The sequence below is a fragment of the Alosa sapidissima genome, chromosome 3, assembly GCF_018492685.1.
Source record: "Alosa sapidissima isolate fAloSap1 chromosome 3, fAloSap1.pri, whole genome shotgun sequence".
In the NCBI taxonomy this organism is placed as follows: domain Eukaryota; kingdom Metazoa; phylum Chordata; class Actinopteri; order Clupeiformes; family Clupeidae; genus Alosa; species Alosa sapidissima.
This window is the reverse complement of record NC_055959.1, coordinates 11,856,408-11,878,613: the sequence shown is the minus strand read 5'-3', so window position 1 is coordinate 11,878,613 and position 22,206 is coordinate 11,856,408. Positions and strand designations below refer to the sequence as shown.

The following is a 22,206-nucleotide window of genomic DNA, read 5'->3' as shown; positions in this document are numbered from 1 at the left end:
TTCCACGTATTTGTACTTTACTTAAGTAGAATTTATAGTGCATACTTTTGACTTTTACTTTACATTTTACAGCAATTATCTGTACTTTTACTCCGCTACATTTTTACAACACCATCGTTCCTTTTTACGATACATTTTATGATCAGATATTTTTTCTCTCTGACAAACACGTTTGTTTTACCAGGGGGCGGGGTTGCTACCACAGGTTCTGGAGCGCTACGTGCCCAGCTTCTAAATCTTTGAAACATAAGCTTCTAGTCTAGACCAGGCAAAGCGTGAGCTTGTAGCCATCTGCATTCGGTAGGCTATATTCACCAGACCCATGGCTACACTGGACATGCAACTGTGTTCTGTGCCTTTCTCTGTCTGTTATCTGCAGCGTTAGGGCCTCCTCTCCGATGAGATTGCTATCCGCGGATCAGCGAAGTTACAGGCTATGCCCATGCTTCTGTCACACGTCTGATCATTTGCGGCACAAATAAATGGTAGACTATTATAGAACCGCTGGCCGGAAAAAAAAGTAGCATTTTCCAGATTAGAAAATATTTCTTAATTGTGTGTGAACAAATAAAGAGGCATAGCCTACAATTGGGGGGGTAGAAATGTGAGCGCTCATTCAATGTCTATGTGCGTCTGCGCAAGTGAAACTGAACCTAATCATAAAGACACCTTTCTCAGCAACTTTTCTGTTCAATCAGCAGAATTGGCATTACGATCCACGCGACGTTTCCCTGGTCTACCCCGTTAAACTTCAGGCTCTCGTGTTTTGCTGAATGATATACTCAGCAGATCACCCTAGTAGATAACCAGAATTACAGTCTCTAGAATTGTAGGTCAGAATGTAAACTGGGCCACAGATGGTAAGCACAATTGCATTAGCTTAAAACTATCTAGTCGAATATAGCCTAACCTAAAACTAGCTTAATTAAAATGCCACAGCCCATACTATTTTTTCTTTTAGAATATAGATATTAAGAGAATAAATCATTATGCAAATACTTTTACTTTTAATACTTAAAGTACATTTAAAAGCAGGTACTTTTTACTTTTACTTAAGTAGGGTTGTCATTGTGGTACTTTTACTTTTACTAAAGTAAATATTTCTCTGTGTATTTGTACTTTTACTTAAGTACTGAGATTCAGTACTTCCTCCACCACTGCAAAAATGACATTTTACCGTGACTCAAAGAGCTGTAAACTGTGTTATAAGGCTGTGTGTACAGCTCCAGTGGAATTTTAATTTCATGACGAGAATTCTCTGTCTAACCGTTCATGTGCCGTTGAAACGGCGTAAGTAGGCGACCCATCAGGCCGGCACTATAACTCCGAGCGTGATAAACAAAATCGATATTTCAGGCAGTAAATGCTCTCGTTAAGAACCAAACCAGATTTTGTTCAATCTACACACCTATGGCTAATGAAAAATCTAAGGTTCATTTAGCAAATGTTATTTTGAAGTGTTAAAAAACATTTTTGTTTTAGAATTTCCGAACAAAAGTGGTGATAATTGGGGGTGTTACGATAGTAGGGTAGGCTATTAGGGAAAAACTGACTGGGGTCTTAGAAGCCTTCTAGCCACAGCGTTTTTGCTGCAAGCATAATCAACCAAAGTGTGCTCAGATGACTTGATAGACGAGGCGCTGTTGCTCACCTGTCCATCATCGTAAAGCCCGATTTGATTGGTCCGCCCAGCTCTGGGCGAGCATAGTTGCTCCACAACGGAGCAATGCCAGACCAAACTTCCCGACCTCAAATATTGTGGGCGTGACTAAGTTCGGCTGGCACCCGGGCTAGATAATTTCAGCATATAAAGGTATTTTCTTGATCTATCTACTAGTTTATTGTCGCAAATAAATCCCTACGAACTTGTTTGCAACTGAAAGTTGACAGACGTGGAAGGGAACTTTTTACCTTGGCAGCTTGGACCAATGATCAAGCAATTCCAACTGAAAACACTTCCGCGTAGGATGCTCTTGTGTTTCCTCACGTATCGGGCCTTCCACCTTCCTCCTCTCTCCTCGGTCTTGTTTCCTCTGGTTGCAATTAGATAAATGAGACATCCTCAATGAGAAAAATGATGCCAATAATTGTGAGCAACGTGTTTTAGTTAAAAATATTTATTTCTTTATGAGATTTTCCTTTTTCTCAAAATAAATTTGCTTCCCTTCAAGATCGGATTTTTTCATTGTGAGATTACAATAAATCACCAACAGATTGTTTTTTATACCGGTTTTTAGTCAACTTTAGCAGAGGTGCCAATAACTCTGGAGGGTAGAGCTCTGTAGAGCTTTGATAAGAACCCATTGTTTCAGTCGTGAGGCAAAAAATTAGTTCATTGAGCTCTGTGGCAAATATGTGGCACTGCACTGCAGCAATCTATTTCTCAGTGATATGCAACTTAACGGTAGACATATCTCATAACAGAACAAACTATTGGTAAGATAATATACATAAAGACAAAGACTATTGTGTTTGGGAGATATCTATAGAAAGTTCATACAATTCAAAGACTTTCACCAAAAGACTGACGGTGAGATGTCAGATTAAGAACACAGCAGCATTAGAGCTAGTAAAGGACGCTGTTGTCTCTCATGGAGTAAGGACACCTTTCAGTGTTCAAACTCCTGGAGGGAAACAAAAAAGACAGAAGCATTCTGTCAACAGCAATAAATGCACAACAGACATGTGAAAGCAAAGGAACGGGGAATGAGTGTGGATATGGGCAACAGTGTTACCCGCCCCCCATCATTACAGCGCTAGGATATACCCTTGCAACATGCAATCTGACAAGTGAAGCCAAGCCAAATGTTCTGATTCCGAGGACATATTTGAAGACCTTTGATGCAGCTGTCCTTCTCATCTGCGGTCAAAAATCCGCAAGAACTGAAACCTGATTCTTTAGGAAAGAGGCTGTAACCATCAAGACACTACACGACGAAATAATGGTTATTTGTAATGCATGCCTGGAAACACATGGCTGATGAGACACATTGTTGTAATCCATAGATTCCAGACAACAGCAACCATATGTGAAACATTTCCACGCATTCTGAAGCTGACAGACATGACTGAAGAGCAAAAAAATATATAACAAGCTGGGCACCCGCAAGAACAGGGATCTCAACGGAATTGGCTGTATCTGAACACAAAACCTGTGCCACATTTCCACTCTATCCCCCCTTGAGCTCCTTTATAAGACACAGGTACAACATATTTTTTTCTATTGGCTTAAAGATTTCAGCAAGTTTAAACTTGTGAAATAAAAACAGAGACAGACAATGTCCCAGACAAACACTGGCATTTCCCTGCCTTGACAGACAAGGAGATCAGGAATGCCACTCCACAGACAAGCTGCCAGTCTTACAGCAAACGTATGGTTCGCAATGAATACGAATAGTTTGCCACATCACACCTGCAGAGATGACAACTGTACACAATGTACTCCAAGTGTCCATGTTCTACCACAGAGCACAGTAAGATGTGCCCGAATGCTAAACTTTTAGGCCAGAAAGTATGAAATTGACTGCTGTCATCTTTAAAAATGGTATCCCATTGGTGTTCACTTCCATCTTCATAAACAAGCCAATAAAACAGGGCCACAAAAGTAGCCTATATCGTCCTTGTGGATTGGATGTCTTGAAAACCACCAAAAGGATCATTGTGACACTATTGCTCACTAGTGACACCTACAGTGCAAATAAATATATAGCAGACAGATCGATACTTCCGCCTCATAACCTGATCAGACAACCCAGTGCATGTGTATAAAGTAGACTGTTTATCTTTCTATGTGTGTCTTTACTCACGCACACACAACTGTGACATTGTGTTGAGTACAGCGCTTATGGGACTGGGAGTGTAGTAGCCTACAGCAAAATGCAACAGAGCACCGCAGAGAGTTTTTGAACTCTATTGGGGATGAGGTGGCCCCTCATCTTAAAAAAAAAACACCCTTTCACAAGGAACTGATACTGCTGGAGAACAAAAAATTGTAAGTCAGTATGTCTGGCAAGGTGTCTGGGCAGAGTGCTGAAACACCTCGCAGGAATTGTGCAAGTGTCAACTGCACTGGCAGGAAGAGCCATGCAGGATCCATGCATGCACCTCAGGCCCTGAAGCCTGAAGCAACTGCTTTAACTGGAGTGATGAACTTTGTATAATTTCACTCATTCATCATTCATTTTATGTTTTAAGCGATAAGCCGAGTTGTTCAGAACTGGACAATGAATAAATTGTGTTACTTTAAATATTTGTGTGTAAGATTACTGTTTAGTTAGATGACACACTGTTTCTAGTTTTTCATGGACAGTTTCGAGGTTCCCCCAGAGCAGCCCAGTCTGGGTATCAGTGATCTTGATCAAAGTCCTTTTAGGCAAGTCCCTCCACTTGGCGGCCATATTGCAACGCTTTTTGGGCACTCATCGGGCATCCTATTTGGCAGAAATGCACGTCACGACACCAACCTTGCCCTAGCGGCGAGTTCACAACACATGATTGGCATGATGTCTTCACAACACACCATATGATTGGCTCAATGTATTCACATCACACCACATGATTGGCTCAATGTATTCACATGTCGACGTTTTGCCGAGGAAGGGGTGGGATATGTGTAGACAACGGCCATATTGGCGTTACAAACTAGCCCCATGCATTTCTATGGAAGATTTTTTGAGTGCTGTGTCTCCTCATTAGAAAGTCTCTTAGTATACCCACTTAAAAAGCATCACCATCTCAGTATACCCACTTAAAACCGACAGGGATAGGTATTAATATTTGGGGTTGATCACAGTATACTCACTACAGCTAACTAGACTACACCCAGTGTTTTCCACAGAATTGAATTCTATTTGTGGTGGTAGGTTTGCAGAATTCATTTGAATGCAACAGTTTTTAACAAATTAGTGCAGTGTCGTTATGATTCTAACCACAATTTAGTACAACCAGGAAAATCATTGTGTGGTGGTCAATGTTGATATTGTGGTGGGCCGCCACAAATAAGTCAATATGGGAAACACTGACTACACCACAGCAGTAAGGTGCATACATTTCACCAGTCTTACCTTGTTCAAATACTTGAATGCTAAATGCTATAAAACAAAAAAGCCAATACAATTCTTAACAATTTTCCCATTTATTATGACTGCTGCCAGCGAAGCGGTCATATAGGGATTGTCAAAGTTTTTTTTTTTTTTTTTTTTTCATCTACTTCCTGAATTTTTGGTCAACGATACCCGGGACACCGAACCACCGGGGCACATGAAATTTGGTGGGTATGTAGCCCCACTAGACTTTTACGGAAAAAATTTGTTTAGTCCCCGGGGGCCACTCCCCCCCCGTGCTGGGCCCCCCGAACCGCAAAAAAAGCAGTTTTTCCTAAATAACTACCTGAACCGTGGCACTGAGGATGAAGAATCTTTTATGGTATGTTGGTCTCAATGGCCCACATCAACCTGGCCCATAATCACTCATTTGTGATTTGCACCCCCCTGGTAAAAAATGAAAATGCAATATTATTCTGCTTTAATCGCCCCTATCTTCAGTTAAGATGTTCAGAACTGCACCAAATTTTATGTGTATGATTGACCTGGCATTCTCTGGGGGTATGCCAAGTTTCGTAGAATTTCATCCATGGGGGGGTCTAAAAGAAATTAGGTTATGTGTACATTTAGTGACTGTACACTCATTGGCCTGTAAATGGCGGTGCACACATATACACATGCACACACACACAGGCACCCACATACTATTGGTATTAGAACGGCCGATACATAATTACAAATTCAGTAGGATTAAAAGAAAGCCAAAATAAATATTCATCATCATGGCTGCATTTCCAGTATTGGCGATAAGTAGCCGTTTGTCCACTAGATGGCGCATCGTTGCAGTGAGACGTAATTTGGTTGGAAGTTAAAAGTAGGTTGGAAAAACAATAGACGCTTCTTACAAGGACCTGTAGTTTACCACAGAGAACGTCTAATAAGGATAGGACGATGTTCACATGAAATGTAATTCCCATTTCTTCTTGAAGCCGAAATAAATCTGAGGATGTTTATCGGACATGCTTGGTTTTTACTGCAGGTACGTTAATCTTATAATATCAATAAGGACCTAAAGATCAATCACACCCATTAGGCCCTTTAATGCAAATCGGATCAACGATCACAATATTAACAACGTTTGCTGCATTGCAAAAAAAAAAGCATTTCAGAAGCCATTATTAAGCCATAGAGATGTGCTATGTGTTATGGATCTCAGCTTTCCTTCATCTCCTGGTTGCAGCGATAAACGAGACCGTTTGTGCACGTTTAAGGTACCTAAACAACGACTGTTGCAGCACTGTCCTTTACTGGAAATTATTTTCACACTTTCAGATCACTTGGAGCTAGCCTAGCATAGGCCGACAAGCTAGATCCGACCCAGAACCTCACGTAGCCTATCTGGCACTGCTGAACTTGCACAGAAACATCACCAGCTTTTTAAAATAGTTTTGAAAACTAAACATTTAGATTATTTTACCACATATTATGAGATTATTTGCCGCTTTTTAATAATTCTTGACAAAATTAAAATATATGATTATTTTTTATTTATTTTTTTAAGAAAAGTTTTGGGTGGGCCTTTTGAAAAGTGGGTGGGCCTAGGCCCGTCCAGGCCCACCCGTAGCGCCGTGCCCCCCAGGGGGCACCGGCCCCCACTTTGAAAACCACTGTGCTAGCAAATGCTGTGCTTTCATAGCCATTCATGTTTCTCGACTTCACACACAACAACGAGTTGACCTCGCCTTCTCCTTCACACCACCCCTGCTCTAGCACCAAGTGGCCCAACATTTGGGGGGGGCAGAAATCAGGGGTCAGTAGCACCAATAATATAGCCCCCAAAAGTGGCACCAGTTAGCACCCGCACCTGAAGGTGTGAATTAGCCTACATTCTAGCCTTGGTCACACCAAAAAAGTACATTAATTCAGTATTTCTTGCAGACTGTTATGAGCATTTGGTGATGCCAGATCCTTTAGATTAGAACACAAGATAAAGCAGATCAGGCTTCTACAATGGGATAGAATTGTGATGCCTTTTACTGCAGCTTCAATGCAAGGCTACTCAAGTTCAATGATGACACGTGCCATTCGTTTTTGCAGGAAAATAATTGATCTCTCTTGACATTTAACCCACAGTGCTGCCAAGTTAAGAAATCGTGTAATTTTCTCCATCTGCTTTGACATGATTTAATCAATGACTGTATGCGTATGGAACGATATCTGAATATCATAATAACATTCATTCATCATGAATTCAAACCCTCGTCTAGCCTGGCGAGCCAGACCCACATTAAAATGTAGGGTCTGGGCACTCACCGTTCGCAGTGCTCAGTCCGAGGGGCGGGATAATCAGTTGTCTTTCAAATTCCCTCTGCGCAATAGGATGCAATAGGATATTTGTTTTCAAGTAGCAGGGAATTCAAGCCAAACCGTTGCAACTCTGCCATCAATCATTATGTTAAGCCCACCAAACGACTCTATACACGATTTCAATATCCTGATTAAGTTTCGATTTCTGGAGCTCACAAGCCAACGGAGAGTTGCTAGACTAGCCCTGGCAGCCGCTAGTGGCGCGTCTAGATTTCTAGTCTCATCTTGACTGGGACTAGTACTTGTTGTTACACTCCAGCTCAGTAGGTGGTGGCATTACACTTTGGCTAATAAGTCTTGTTTTTGATGAAGGAGCCGAGACAGCCATTCAGTAGAAAGGCGGGTTTGTGTTTGTGGAAACAAACAATAAAAAGCAGAAAGTCAACAACGTTGTAAGATTAGTTATTAGGGGTGATAAGGCATACTACGCAATTCTGGCTTAGGCAAGTTCGTTTTCTGCGTTCACCATGGCAGATCAAGTTGAAATTGAGTTTAAAAAAGTAAGTATGCCATGTAGCTAACGTTCTTTAGCTGTGTTTGACATGAAGAAAGAAGCTAGCCTACGCATTGTCCAGAAATGACACATTAGGCTAGAACTACCTGCTAAGTTTAGCAAAAGGAGTTCAAATATGACGTATTCTTTAACGGAGTAGGCTACTTACACTAACACACTAACTACGTGTTTTCTTTCTTTCAGGAAACGATAAGCAAACTTCTGGCTAAATCATTCAAAGACAGCAAAACTAAAGGTAAGGCATGTTTTAACCTGTGAGAAAAACGCACCTGTAGCCTAAATAACAACTAATATTTTCTTGTCCTAAAGTGAGTGGCGATGCTGTCATCCTGATGTGTGAGATCTTAAAAGTTTTTGTTGAAGGTGAGTGGATTGAAAAGCCTTTTTTGCATGCTCTTGTGATGTGACGGTAGGTCTATATACACTATTTGACAGTTTGAGGTAAGACCTAGATCAAGTGCAGGGGTCTGTACTACGAAGCGGGGTTAATGGCTTATCTGGGTAACTTCGAGAGTAACTTGATCACGTGTGGCATAACTTCCCGATTAACCCGTACTACGAAAGGTGGATATGTTTTAACCTAGGTATGCTGCCATGGCAATTTACGCTGCATCTCAAACCTGCTCCGAGCAGGTTATGTTCTTGGTTAACCCGAGGTTTCCGTTAACCACACCCTTTATAAGTAGCCTACCACCCCTCCACTAACAATTCGAGACAATGTCGGCGTACCTGGATGATCCATACGACATTGGAGCGCAAATCGTGAAGGGCTCTCTTCGCAGGGCGAGGGGTTTTAGAGACCGCCATAGACTATAGCGACCGCCATAGACTATACATGTAGCTTATATATATATATATATATATATATATATATATATATATATATATATATATATATATATAGCCTATGGGTGGTTGACGTTTTAGGCCAAAAACAAGTTTTTGAAAAACAAATTAAGATATTAGGCATGGAAATCTGTCCTGTTGTACTGACTCTTCCATTCCCAAAAATATGTATGGTCTTTTAGATTTTGTGTTGAAATTCATATTTATTCACTAATTAGTTGTGGTAGTGACTAAAATTGTCATATGGTGTGACGTGAAAGTTATTGTTTATAAACTTATAATGGGGTATTTTGTTTTTAATGTGAGCAATGTATTATAATCTTCTATCATTACTTCATCAAGATCTAACATTTCCTTGTGCAAATTTATTACATTTTACAGTATATTTCTTCATCAATACACAGAGTAAGGCATATGTCCTCAATCTTTCAATAAACGTCATATTCATTTTGACATACCTTAATATAAAAGAAAGAAAATGCTTGTGACTTTTGCTGACCCTATTTTCTATCTGTTCCATTTTCATAATTTCTTGATGTCACACCAAATGATATGGTGTCACGCCATATGATAAATAACACCACAAAACAATCTGTTAATACAAAAATGTGTATTATATGTATTTCACAAGCAACAAAAGACAGTTTAAGACAGTTATATCATGTAAAGGTTCACTTTTAGAAATCACAACTATGCAAAACAGAATGCCACCAAATATAGCTCTTGGGTTCCCTGAGTTTTTCTATTCTCAATGGTGGGCTTCAATCTGAATGTTTGTAGTTCCTCTTTGAGTTTATTCTCTTTATATCTGGTAAAAGACAAATTCAACAATTTATTCAGATAATTTAAAAAGTTTTCCTGCATTATAATCAGATTAAATTGTTGCAATTACTTATAGTGCTAAAGACAACATTAATATTACTGTTTTCTTTAACACCAGAATTTATTTTCTCAGACTACTATTGATATTTAGAATGTCAAATATGTATCTTTTGTATCCAAGGCTGTAGAGTGAGGTGATTTCTGTGTTTTATGTGTGTGTGATTTGCAATACATGCAATAGTTGCACATCTTAAATAATAAATGTTAAATCATGTTAAATATGTCAAAATATATATTACACTTAATTATGAGTTAAACATATGTATGAAAAAACATTATTTATGCAGGAAAATCCAGTTTCTATCATACAGTGTGACAAATAAATCATATGGTGTGACGAGAAAACCCGGTCACACTATATGATATGGGGTCACACCATATGAGGTTTCATGTACTTAGCATGACATTAAGCAATGTGCTTTTATGCTAACATCCTAAAAACATGCTAACTGCAATATCACAATATAGTTTTAAAGGTAATATTGACTGAAAAGTAATTTTATTTGGGCATTTTTGCGTAAAATGCGTCACACCAAAAGACAGTGCAAAAGGGAACTGAAGCAGGAGTGCCGGATATACTTGATTTTTTTGAAAACATGAAGAGAGAAAACTCACCTTGTAACTTTCAGTGTCCTTCTGAGGTGTTGTTCCTCCTCCTGAAAGAAGGAGGACCCCTACTCCCCAAAGGTCTCCAAACAATTGCCCGTTTAAAAAAAGTAATATGGCGTCACACCATATGATATCCATTTCTGGGACAAAGTGTTTTAGTTAAGGGTGGCTTCACAATATTGTGCCTGAACTTTTAGTCAAGCAGACTCACAAGTAGGCATCTGGGTTATCAATATATGATTGAATAAACAGAAAATTAATTCATTTTCTTGTTTTTATTCAAAATCAAAATTTGTCCCAGTCACATTTCACAGTCACGCCATATGAGCTTTTTCTGGTTTGAGCCTAGCCTACAGTAGGCCTAATAAATTAAAATCACAATTTTAACAAACTTGTTGAATTGAATGTCATATTACTGTACCCTGCACATAAAGGCTACACATTTCCACAGCACCAGAATCCGACCGAATGCCTCCCTCAACCCCTTCCATAATCGGCCTTCCACTATTATTTGCGATGGCCAACTCCTCTGCTACTGTAAAACACTCTGCCTTACAGTAGTGTTCAAAGACACCTTTTTCTTGTTAGCTGTAAAACAGAGGCCAAGTGAAGGCGATAAGCATACTAGGCCTACATGTTTTCATAATTAAAAAATATTAATGCAAGTTATGACTATATAAACCACTATTCTGAATAATGTGTTTGTGTTTCATTTTCACCTGCTGCCATGTGCATTTGGCAATGGTGTTGCATCTGAAATGTTCACAGGATTAGGCATACACTAAATAAGTCAATGGGGGCTACTTAAACATTCAATTATCCTATTACTGTAATCTATATGCCCACTTCTAAATTGTGTTGCATCTGTAGGCATTTTTATGAACTCAAAATAGGCAATTTAATTATTTCAACTCATTTCAAACATTCCGCAAGCTATTAATCCTCCGTAACACACATTTGAAGAACATGTGGAAATAAAACGTTGCCAACATCCTTGCCTTGCTTTGTTCACTGCCGACGTATTTGATTTTTGTTGTAGAGTAGGTTTTAATTCCTCATAACTTGTCATAATAATTGTGCATTCCTCATCCGTAAAATAAGGTGATCGCGTCATCACTGAAAGTGGTGACTTGCGCTGCAACCCGTCCCTTTTATGTGAACGCGCACAAACTCCAATTAGGTTAACCCCGGCTCAACAAATCAACTTCATAATCAGCGTCGTAGTACCGATTAACACCACTTAAGATAACCAGGTTTTGTCAACCCTGGTTTAACAAAGTAACCCTGGGTTACATCTGGGTAGGTTAAGCTCCCTTCGTAGTACAGGCCCCAGGTCTCGTTCATGTTGTAGAAAGCTGACTTGACTTGTGAGAATATTAAAGCACACCTGTCGTCCTTACTAGGCACAGCAGTTCTGTGATCTGGGACAGACCACCCTTCGACAATATTACGTTTTCATAGCATGACATTGCTCTCACCAAAGTACACTGGCATACTAGCAAGCTTTTTATCAGTGGTGACAGTGCTGTAGTTGGGAGACTTGTGCATGTGTTTATGTGTGTGAGACTCACTCTGTTTCTCACAGAGGCTTCTCGAAGAGCCATAAAACAGGCCACTGCTGAAGACAGTGAGCAAGTGGATGTTGAGCATTTTGAGAAGGTCCTGCCTCAGCTGGTGAGTTTGTCTTTTGTGCTCAAATACTAAGCAGTACTTAACTCCATTTGCTTATTAATATGAAAGAAGAGTTGACCGTTTTTACTGAAAGGCACATGGTGCACAACACACTCTAAAAGATGCTCTGGGAAAAGTCAGGCAAGCAAGTACTGTAATGGACTTTCAAACAGACATTTCCTTAGGTAAGAATAAAGAATATTGTTGTCTGACTGAATGGACTATAAAAGGCAATACTGAGGCAATATCTGCCTCGCCAAGCATATGTGTCATAAAACATAAAAAGTGTTTTTTCAGTGATGCTATCAGGCACCTTGCCCTGATAGCATCACTGTACCCATTCAGTGATTGGGCCAGTCTTGTTAAAAACGTCACCAATTAACATAAATAGACCTTAGGTTGTTTTTACTCTGGACTTTTTTCCAGATAATTGAAATGGTTGAACTTATTCAGCAAAGGAAATACCTCAGACATGCATCAAACTTAGCAACAGCCTGACAATTAAAAAATAAATAATAATAATTCAGATAGGATACCAGATACATTCTGAATGTCCTAGTTGTGATATTCAGGAAAAGGTAATCACTAACGTTTCCTGTGAAGTGCTTTGTCCACCCTAACACCAGAACTCCAAAACACTATAAATGTTCATTAAAAATGCCCATATGTATGATGTATGAACTTGTGTATTCTACAGACAAGGAACAATAATAAACCCTACACATATTCTAAATATCTAATCTTATATAATGGCAAAAAGCTACATTTGTTCCAGATGTCTACTCCAACACACTTCCTGTTTTGGAAGTATGGACGTGCAGAATTGTATCTTTTTTATACTTCAACAGATGTATATTAAATTATAATAATAAAATCATAATGACATTTCAGTACGGTTTAATCTTGAGCCTTTGGAAACGCAGCAATACCTCTGATTATGAAACCTTCTGTCATGACCACCTGCCATTTTTAGTGCATCTAGACATTAGTGGTGGTTGGGTAGACATCACGTATCTGCCATTCCATTTCAAACTAAATAAATACAAACAAATGAATAAAAACAAACAAAAAAGCAGTGCATATCAGACTGTTTTAGTTGGCAATTAGGCAAGGCAATTGTGTAGACAGATGAAAGGGATGAAAATATCAAAGTTCTAAGTTATTCAAAAACAAAACAGTTGTTTTGTGTGTGTGTGTGTGTGTGTGGTTTAATATTATCTATTTTTATGCAAGTTGTGTTTTTTAGTTGTATTTCATAGGCTACAAATCTTTCTGACTGATGTTTTAAAATTCTCTCCCTCACAGCTCCTTGATTTTTAGCCTGGCTGGCACATTTTCACTGAAGGGCCACTAGGTGGAGATGTTCCGTTACAGTCGGTCCTCTTGTCTGAATACAAAGACACAGACCTCTACCGCTGAGTGGACGACTGCCAAACATATTTATGTTAGTTAGAGCAGGCTGTTAAAAATAGGTAAAAGGCATCTGGTTTTTGAGTCATAGACATTTGTATTCCAATTAATTGTCAAAGCTCATGAGGATTTAACGGCCAGCCACAGTAGGATATGGAAAACACATACACACACAAAATTTAGGGAATGCAAAACTTTGTGGAAAGAGTGATTTTTATAAGCTTTCTGTCAGTTAAATTTATCCATCATCACATAGATGAAATTTATACAACATAAACTTAGAAGTAATTATGAGAACTATTAAGCATATTTCTTCTGCCCTCTGATCATATGTCCCCACTCAGATCCTTTCCCTCAAACTTCAAAGTATGATGCAGACAGTATCCATAGCTACTTTGTTGCAAAGAAATAGTCCAACCCACACATAAAAGAAGGGTTGCAACAGATGTAATTCTAAAGCATCAGTCATGATTAAGGCACTGGTTTTTAACTGCATTATATGAGTATTATACACAACTGTATGTATATTCAACATGTTAGGTTTGTTAATGGTGTTGTTGTGGAGAGAAGAGTACTCTTAAGTTGAAAAATGATAAGCTTATTTAAACAAATAAATGATAACATAAAACAGACCTAACAGACTGGCTTTGTTTTTATTTTTTTTCCTTAATATAATGTGGTTTAAAGAATTTCCCTAATAATGAAAGCAAACATCCTCTTTAATTATTGCTCGTGCTGGATTTCAGAGCAGGCCCAGACTGGTTCCGTTTCAGTCCGCTTTATTGCTTGTCATAGTTTGCAAAGACATTGTCACCAGGCCGTGGAGGAGGCAATCTGAGGCGAGGCCACTGCTCCCCGTGTCTCTCAGTGGAACAAGTGACATGTGAAGGGGTGGATATGAGACATGTGAAAGCGGTTAGGCACGGAGTGGGGAGAGTAATGGCTTTGAGCTCCTCTTGATCCGACATTAAAGAAGGGGGGTGTCGACAGGCAGCCCAGACGGTCTGGAGCAATCTCGCTGCACAGAGTGTTCCCCTTCAAGATGCAGACTGATCCAGTTCCAATCCGCCAGCTTGTTTTGGACAGACGTGCTCATAAGTCACTGATGGCGGCAGCTGCCATTGGGTGTGTGTATGAGTGTGTGAGAGAGTGAGTGAGTGTGTGTTTGAGTGTGCTGGTGTGAAACAACGGAACAGAAAAGGTTCTAATCATAGAAATTGTAGTGAAGCGTGTGCAAGTTCCTCAGTAACTGATTTTGACACCTGTCGCCTATGTTTGCATTTACCAAAGCCTCGATGAACCTTGATCTGTGCATCCTTCTGTCTTTCAAAGGACTGTGGGAATTATGTATGACACTTTGTTGTCTGCTTATGATCAAAGAAAAAATGCACATGTCTGGTTTTAAAACCCATGGCATAGCATGGCATGTAGGCTACATGTGCTTTTTGTTATTCACTACAGTGGTCAAAATGAAACTGGTTCTCTGTCGTTGACTGTAATTATTGACTTTGTTGTACCGCAGATACTTGTTTATATTTATGCTTATTTCTAATGTGCTGAACCCAAGTAAATGCACAAACACCTTAAAAAGCTAAATGACTTGAGGGAATTCCCAGAATAAGAAAAGAAAATCTAAGAAGAAATCTTATCTCCTTCATCTCTCCAATACAATTTTAAGTGAGATTTAGGACTATACTCGGTGTACTAAATTTCACCCTAGAGTGACATCTCAAAGGGGTTATAAATCATTCTCAGAAATGTTCAGACCTGCATTTCAATCCTTTGTTTGCTCTCAAGACAACCTTGGTGTTTGTGGATGAGGCAAATATAGTCACAATAAAGTGCATTTAACCTGCCTATGACATGAAAACTGTTTTTTTTTTCCTGGCAGTTATAGCAAAATGTCACAACCAAGTGCCTTATCTCATTTCTCTCTTAAATTATTTATTCTCTGAGAGTTTAAGAGAAATAACTGATGAAATTGACAAGTCACTGAAGCAATAATTCACATTTAGCTCTCCTGAGCCGTCAAAGATCCAGAACAAAAAAAATCCTATAGGTTCCTACACTGAACTATTGACAGATCTAAAATGAAAACTGTAACTATAAAAACTGTATAATTAACTTACTATGCAAAATGAAGAAAACAAAAACAATACCCCTGTCAAAAACTGATTTTTGTTGATTTTCAGGTCAAATTCAGGTCAGAACTATCCTTCTGTGACCATTGCCTTTTAGTATGTGTCATTTGGCTAATTCACATAGCAGGTTCAGTTGTGTGAAGAGATTTCATTTTCAGCCTCATTAATGAAGTGGTTTGGAAGTTATATCTGTTGAGTGTTTACTTGCTACATTAGAATAAATTACACATTAAGAAGTAGGTAATCTTAGGGGTCATCCACTGACTTACAATTATATAAAAAAACAACAACAATGTGTTACCCATTATGACTGTTTTGAGACAAGTTGTATGGCTAATTTATAGACTCCAAATCCTTCCAATCAGTTGAAAGGGGAGAAGTGTGAGTGGTAGAAAGAACAAAGCTCATTTGAATTTCTGAAGATGAAAGTGTTCCACTCCTACAGAGAAAGCCACTTTTCTCAAGAACAAATCTTCATTTTTTTCCTGCAAAAGAGAAAACCACAATCAGACACAAACTTGACTCTCCCATCACGCTGTTTATGGTTCTGGTTTTCTCTGTGTGATGATTTCATGTAACTCTTTCACAAGAAAATATCTGGGGCGTTCTGAAGGGTAGAATGGATGTGCTGCTGCAAAAACAAGATCCCATCTCTCGAGGAGACAAATCGTAAATCAGCTGTATAATGTGAGTACGTTGGTCTGTGCTGATGAAAGATGTGACAAGATGTCTACAAGTTGCAGGTCCATGTTGTGCTAAAGCAGGTTGAATTTATCTCTCTCTCACACATTCTCTCTCCTTCCCTTGGCTCATTCTAGCTGTCTCATCATTCTCTCCAGCTCAATATGAGGGTAGATTGGGTCTGATTGTGCTTAGATCTCAGACCGTCCGTTCTTTGTCAGCCGCCTGCCCTTATCTCCATGAGTTCCCGCTTGGCCGTGGTCGAACTGGATGTGTTTGAAAGGAGAGAGGGAGAAGGATCATATTAACCTTCAACTTGGATCAAGAGAAACCTAAAGAACCCCACACATCAAGGCTGTGCCGAGCCTCTACAGCTGTCTGTGTGATTATCAGAGCCACGGCGTTCATGTCCAACAGCTCATTTAGTCACATTAACAAAGCCTCTACATCCCCTCTGTACAAGGAGTTGTCAAACAATGTGGGAAAGTCATCCCCCCCGTAAAGCGACCTTGGGTACCATGAAAGGCGCTATATAAGTCCAAGTTATTATTATTATTATTATTATTATTATTATTATTCAGCCGTTCCTACTGGTTGGGGTTCGAACCAGCAACCCTTCGGTTCCAAGCCTGAAGCCCTAACCAGTAGGCCACAACTGCCCCTAACTATTGGCCTACTAATGTGTGTCTATGTTTGACTGATACTTTTCACAGAGTCCAGATTTTTTATTAATTTATTTTCAATTCTCTGGCTGAAATGTTCGGTGGACAGGGCAGGTGGATGTGATGGTAGTGGTCTAGTGATAGGGGAGAATTCTGATGCTGTCATGAACAGAACTGCAGGGAATGTAGTTCCAAAAACTTGCTGAGGCACGGTGAAGCTGATTCAGAAATCCTGCACTGACAACTACTCTTAAGGACGGTTCACAACTTGATTTCATTTGAGAGACTGTCAGTCACATCAGAGGAGGCAGGCCTTGCGACTGCTGTGTGATCCACATCTGATTAGTGCAGCATATCCAGGCCCTGACCCCTTGACCCCGATCCCTGACCCTTGACTCTGTAGATCACTGTGAGTGTGAGTGTACCTGGCAGCTTGAGCCACTTGGGTATGCGCCGGTCCGCTGTGCCCACTGGCCTGGGGCGCATCCCGGTAGGGGGGTCAGAGCACTGGCGTGTGGGGCGAGACGAGATCTTCTGAGGCCTCCAGCTGTCTGCCGCTGGCCTCTGCTGATTGGTCGACGCCTCCGGGGCCGCGGGGAGCGGAAAAGACCCTTCCGGAACAAGTGAGGTGTGTGATGAGGTGTGTGACCTCGGCTCGCAGCTGAAGAGGCCAGGAAGAGCAATTAGGAGAGCAGACCTGCTATTTCTGGAGCAACAACACACACTTTCACACTGTCGTACACACGCTCACAAAATGGCGGGGCGGGCGCCGAAATCCTCTTATGTAACACACACATCACAATTAGCACAGGCTAAAAATAAGGTACTGCTTTGTCTGCTGTGACGTTAGAAAGGAGTAGGGGGGTCGCCCCCCCCCCACCCCCGCCAGTTCCCAGGTCGACAAAAGAGGTGCTATTTTTAGGCTCATCAAACGGGCTATGAAAACAGGGCCCAGAGTGTGTGTTTGTGGGTGTGTGACGGTGTGCGAGTCCGAGTGAGCGGGGCTTTAGTAGTCATGTGCTGCTGATGAAGAGGATGATGCCGAATGACTGCTGGCACTGTGGAGCTCAGCAGGGGAAGGGGGCCAAGGGAACCCAGCCTGGCAGGCTGTGGACATGGGAGGTGTGGAGGGGAACAGCTCTCGTGTTAAAACTGGGGCTCCAGGGCCACTTCACTTTTCTTTTTTTCTTTTTGCTGGCCCTTCAGACAGGGATTAAGCCTCGGAAAGCCTGTGTCCAAGCGTGCGTGTGTGTGTGTGTGTGTGTGTGAGGAAGAGCGTGAGTGTGTTTGTGGACCGTAGATAACTAGTGCTGAAATCTTTTCCAGTTCAACAGTCTAATGGTTAAATTAAGGAGAGTGACCTGCACATGAGTTTGCCTATCACTTTTTGAGATAATTATGAACTGTGTGTGTCAGGAAAGGTGTGTGGGGTTTTTTTTTGGAGACAAAAATATTTCTCGTTCTTGTGTGTGTTGGCACCTTTTTGTAGCCGCATTTGCCTCTGCAACTGAGACCGTGGAACTCAAATGGCATGGATGTAGGAAACTACCTATCGGAGAAAAGACCCAAACATACATCAATAAACAGATGTGTATAGAATGGTAAAGAAAGCACTAGTATGCGTGCAGAATATACCGTGAAACAGTGTGAAATGAACAGGGGAGAATGTGAGCCCTCTTTGTCCACAATGTTGGATATGGAGGTTTTTCCCACCTGATTGTGAACCAGAGGAGAAGTAGAGCAGAGCGGTTGGGAACAGATTTGCCTGCAGAGAGATGTATAGGATGAGTGGTGAAACAACACACACACACACACACACACACACACACACACAATTTGACCATCTAAGCCTGTGCAGACATGAAAGGCAGAGCAGTGAAAGGGGTGCTCTTGGGCGTCTGGTGATCGCAAGATGAATGGAGAAGTATGAAGGAGGAGACGTGGTTGGGGAACGTTTTAACCAGTCTATAACCTTCAAATACAGTCACCCACCCTCCCTCTACAGCCGCCCCCCCCCCCCCCCCCCTCCACTTTCCGTTTTCTCATTTCCAGACATCAGTGTTTGGCGGTCTCCAAAAACAGCACCGACACAGATCAAATCTCCACAGCCGTAATTTTAAAAACGGCTCTTTTGGAAAAACAGCGATAAATTTGCTGGGCCTCCAAACGCACCGTCTGCTCTCATACCTAGCTGTGCATAAAACAAAAGGGTGGGCCTGCAGCGCAACCACTTCAATCACTTACAGCTCCTCCACGGAAAACACATCTCGCTTCACACACACACACACACACACACTCTCACACACACACACTCATGCTAAGCAGGAGGGACATAGGTGTGGTGAAAAAGTGCCTGGAAATTAAATTGAAATTGGAACTGGAAATTAAATTAAAGGCGTGCATCTAAGAGTTTTATGTGGAAAGGTTACTTCATTTAAAGACCAGCAGTCATTAGGTGTGTTTCATACTGATGAATAGAGCAATAGAAGGCCTTGCTGTGTTGGAATAGTTTCTGTTTATAAGCTTGCTTGGAATGAGCCTATATAGCTATGCCTTGTTAACAGGGACGGATCATGCCTCCCAAGGGACATAACTCCCACCCCAAGCCATTGTAAAATGTTAGTGTCCTGACCTATGGCACAGTTCTGCACACTGAAACACTATAGGCCACTGCAGGTGCATTGCAAAGCTACTATTACTGTCTGGATCATTACCAATGTCAATCTGGATGTCCCCCCTCTTTTCACATAATATGTAGTTATATTAGATGTAAGAATGTCTCGGTGCACTATGGACGTCGTACACCGTGGTTTCTCCAGATTGTCCCAGACCTTGGCTGCTGGTCAGCTTATTGATTTCAACCACTGGGCAGATGAGGTTTGTTTATGTGATACTTGAGCCACCTAGGAGAGGCCTCTTACTGTTCTCATTCAGTGTGGATGAAAAGAGAAGTGCTCATCGTTTCAGTTTTCAGCTTGTTGGATAAAGCCTCAGAAAAAGGCTGAGTTCAGACTAGGTGTCTTTTTTGACAAGAGAAGTGGGCCAGGGTATTTTTTTTATTATTATTCAAAAAATCACTGGCAGCAAAAAGCAGTTGAGGGAGAGATGACATTGCAAATTGATGATAGTCATAATGTTGCAACTTTTTGACCAGCATCATGGTACATGGTCATTTTTACTGCACTCATCACTGCATTATAGATATATGTTGTATGTTAGGGGTGAGAATGGCCACAAACCGCATTCTCACGGTCGTGGAAAACCTGTAAAAGTCATGGAATAAATACCATGTTCCAGGCATGGAGATATCAGAGTATTCAGTAAGTTCATTGAAATATTTGGAAAAGTCATGACATTTTGTCATACTCGGGGCATAGACTTGTAGACTGTATCTTACATTTTATCTTATTTTAATTGTTATTATGTTAATTATTTCCTTACCTCCTATGAAACAGTGTGGTAACCATATGGAATGGTGGTGACAGTGGGTGCGAAAACACATTTTATCACACATTTTTACTAATTAGCCCCAACCTTTGGCGCAAAAAGTACACAATTTTGTGTACACAATTATAATTATACACAATTATACTTGAAGGTTGTGAAGTCATAGACAGGTTTTGAAATGTTGTCTGTGAAAATTGGGGAGAATCCTGCACAAACACAATACAATACAATCATATTTGGCCCATGATACGATATTGCGGTTTTTAAATTTAAAGATACAGTGTTGCAAATTATTTCATCCATACCCTACATGTTGTATACTGAGAATTTTTGCTGCCATCTTGACGTGTTAAATTTTATTCTTGACTCGGTTTCCACTGAGACACAATATAAGATCAAAGTTTTGCACCATCTTGTGGACCTCAGAGGTAATGTAGAGTAGACATGCACCAAAATAAAATGTGCATAATATTGTTAGATAAATATAATGATACTAAGTGCCGTTGTATTATCAACGGCACATGTCATGCCAAAAATTATCGCAATAATATGCTGTGTTATTATAGATATGGTATGATGTGATTCTATGAAAAATGGCAACCTTTCATAATGCAGTTCACTGGATGCTTGGTATGAAAGTTCTTTCCTTTCTCATAGGCACAGAACATATGTGTACATTGGCAGCTGACGTGTGTGTGTGTAGTGCTGTTTGTTCAAAGAAGACATAAGGCAACATGAGGTCATTAGAATATGTCAGCCTTGAGGAATGCTAGTTTTTTGTTGTTGCCTTGGTGTGTGAAGACCCTAATCGGCTGGCTTGGCTGACCAAGGCAGTGTTTTTACGTTTCAGTCTTCGAGGGTGGTTAGGGTGGGTTTAATTGGCCCCAAAATCCTTCTTTCAAGGTCAGTACAATTGACAGAAATCGGCCATTCAAATTCAAATAACATTAGTGACAATATTTATCTTTTTAAGTAGCGTTGCTTGCCAATGGTGGTGAAATGAAATTGGCTGGATATATTACTGGTATTTATACTTTTTTGCTTAATGTAATTTTGTTTAACAGAAAACTGTCAATTTTTAACTATTGTAATGTTCATATTTTGTAAGTCGCTTTGGACAAAAGCATCTGCTAAGTAACCATAGCCATATATGGCAAGAGAGGGCGGAGTTCAGGACCATGCTGTAGGTTGCAAGCTCCTTGAGAACAGTGAGATCCCTTGGGACTCTTGAACAGCTTTTTCTCTCCGCAACATTCAAGGGATCCACTTTGTTAAATTGACATCTTCCATCCGAGATGATGTGCAATATTGTATTTTTGCCTCAGCTTTTTCACAAGGAGAAGAGTCGGGCCACCAGTCCACCACTTCATACAAGGCTGGTGTAGCTGTGTTCTGTTGTTATACACAATACAAAGTCAAACCAAACCGAATTAAAGCTAGTGTGTCTGGCTGAATGTATGAGTGACTGTTTATCGTGGCGCTGGTTTATCCCCCCCTCTTGTTTAACCCACAAATGTATAGAACATAGCAGAGCACCCACATGTATGGAACACACAACCATCCATCCATGTCTCTGCAGTGTCCTTCAGCAATGTTGCGACATTCCCCTTTGTGTGTGTGTGTGTGTGTGTGTGTGTGTGTGTGTGTGTGTGTTTTCAGTTGTGTCGCTGACAGATGCGAAGGACGAGCCATCCTGGCAAGGTTCTGACAGACCACAGAAATCAGTAGAAAATGAAGCTCAATAATGTAACTCAGCAGAGCATGGACATGTGTGTAGGGAAGTGTTTCAGTTCTTTGGGCTCCCTCTTCAAGACAGCTGCTGTTTTCCATCTGTATCTGGTCAAGATGAGGACCTCTCCAAAGCCAAACAAACAGAGAGTCATGGCCACACTGATGTGATTAAAGTCATCTAATAAAGAAAATCTCCCTCAAAG

General features: G+C 40.5%; 2 protein-coding genes across 6 annotated transcripts in view; one reads left to right on the top strand and one right to left on the bottom strand.

Moving 5' to 3' along the window:
- The first annotated feature begins 7,701 nt into the window (after positions 1-7,701).
- Positions 7,702-13,973, top strand: cenpx (centromere protein X). Its single transcript, XM_042085822.1, has 5 exons — positions 7,702-7,909; positions 8,107-8,158; positions 8,233-8,286; positions 11,846-11,934; positions 13,237-13,973. The coding sequence occupies exons 1-5, from the start codon at positions 7,877-7,879 to the stop codon at positions 13,249-13,251; spliced, it is 243 nt and encodes an 80-aa protein (XP_041941756.1). The 5' UTR covers positions 7,702-7,876; the 3' UTR covers positions 13,252-13,973.
- Positions 13,974-13,975: 2 nt separating this feature from the next.
- The window catches only part of LOC121705074 (tether containing UBX domain for GLUT4-like), a 41,715-nt gene continuing 33,484 nt past the window's right edge, over positions 13,976-22,206 (bottom strand). For 3 of the 5 annotated variants that reach the window (XM_042085817.1, XM_042085816.1, XM_042085818.1), the window contains 4 exons: positions 18,461-18,590; positions 18,305-18,374; positions 17,251-17,486; positions 13,976-15,967 (listed from right to left, as the gene is read on the bottom strand). In XM_042085817.1, coding sequence (XP_041941751.1) covers positions 15,957-15,967; positions 17,251-17,486; positions 18,305-18,374; positions 18,461-18,590 — 447 coding nt within the window. In that variant the 3' untranslated portion in view covers positions 13,976-15,956. The remainder of the gene's footprint in view (positions 15,968-17,250; positions 17,487-18,304; positions 18,375-18,460; positions 18,591-22,206) is intronic. The other 2 variants (XM_042085820.1, XM_042085821.1) reach the window with 2 other exon arrangements.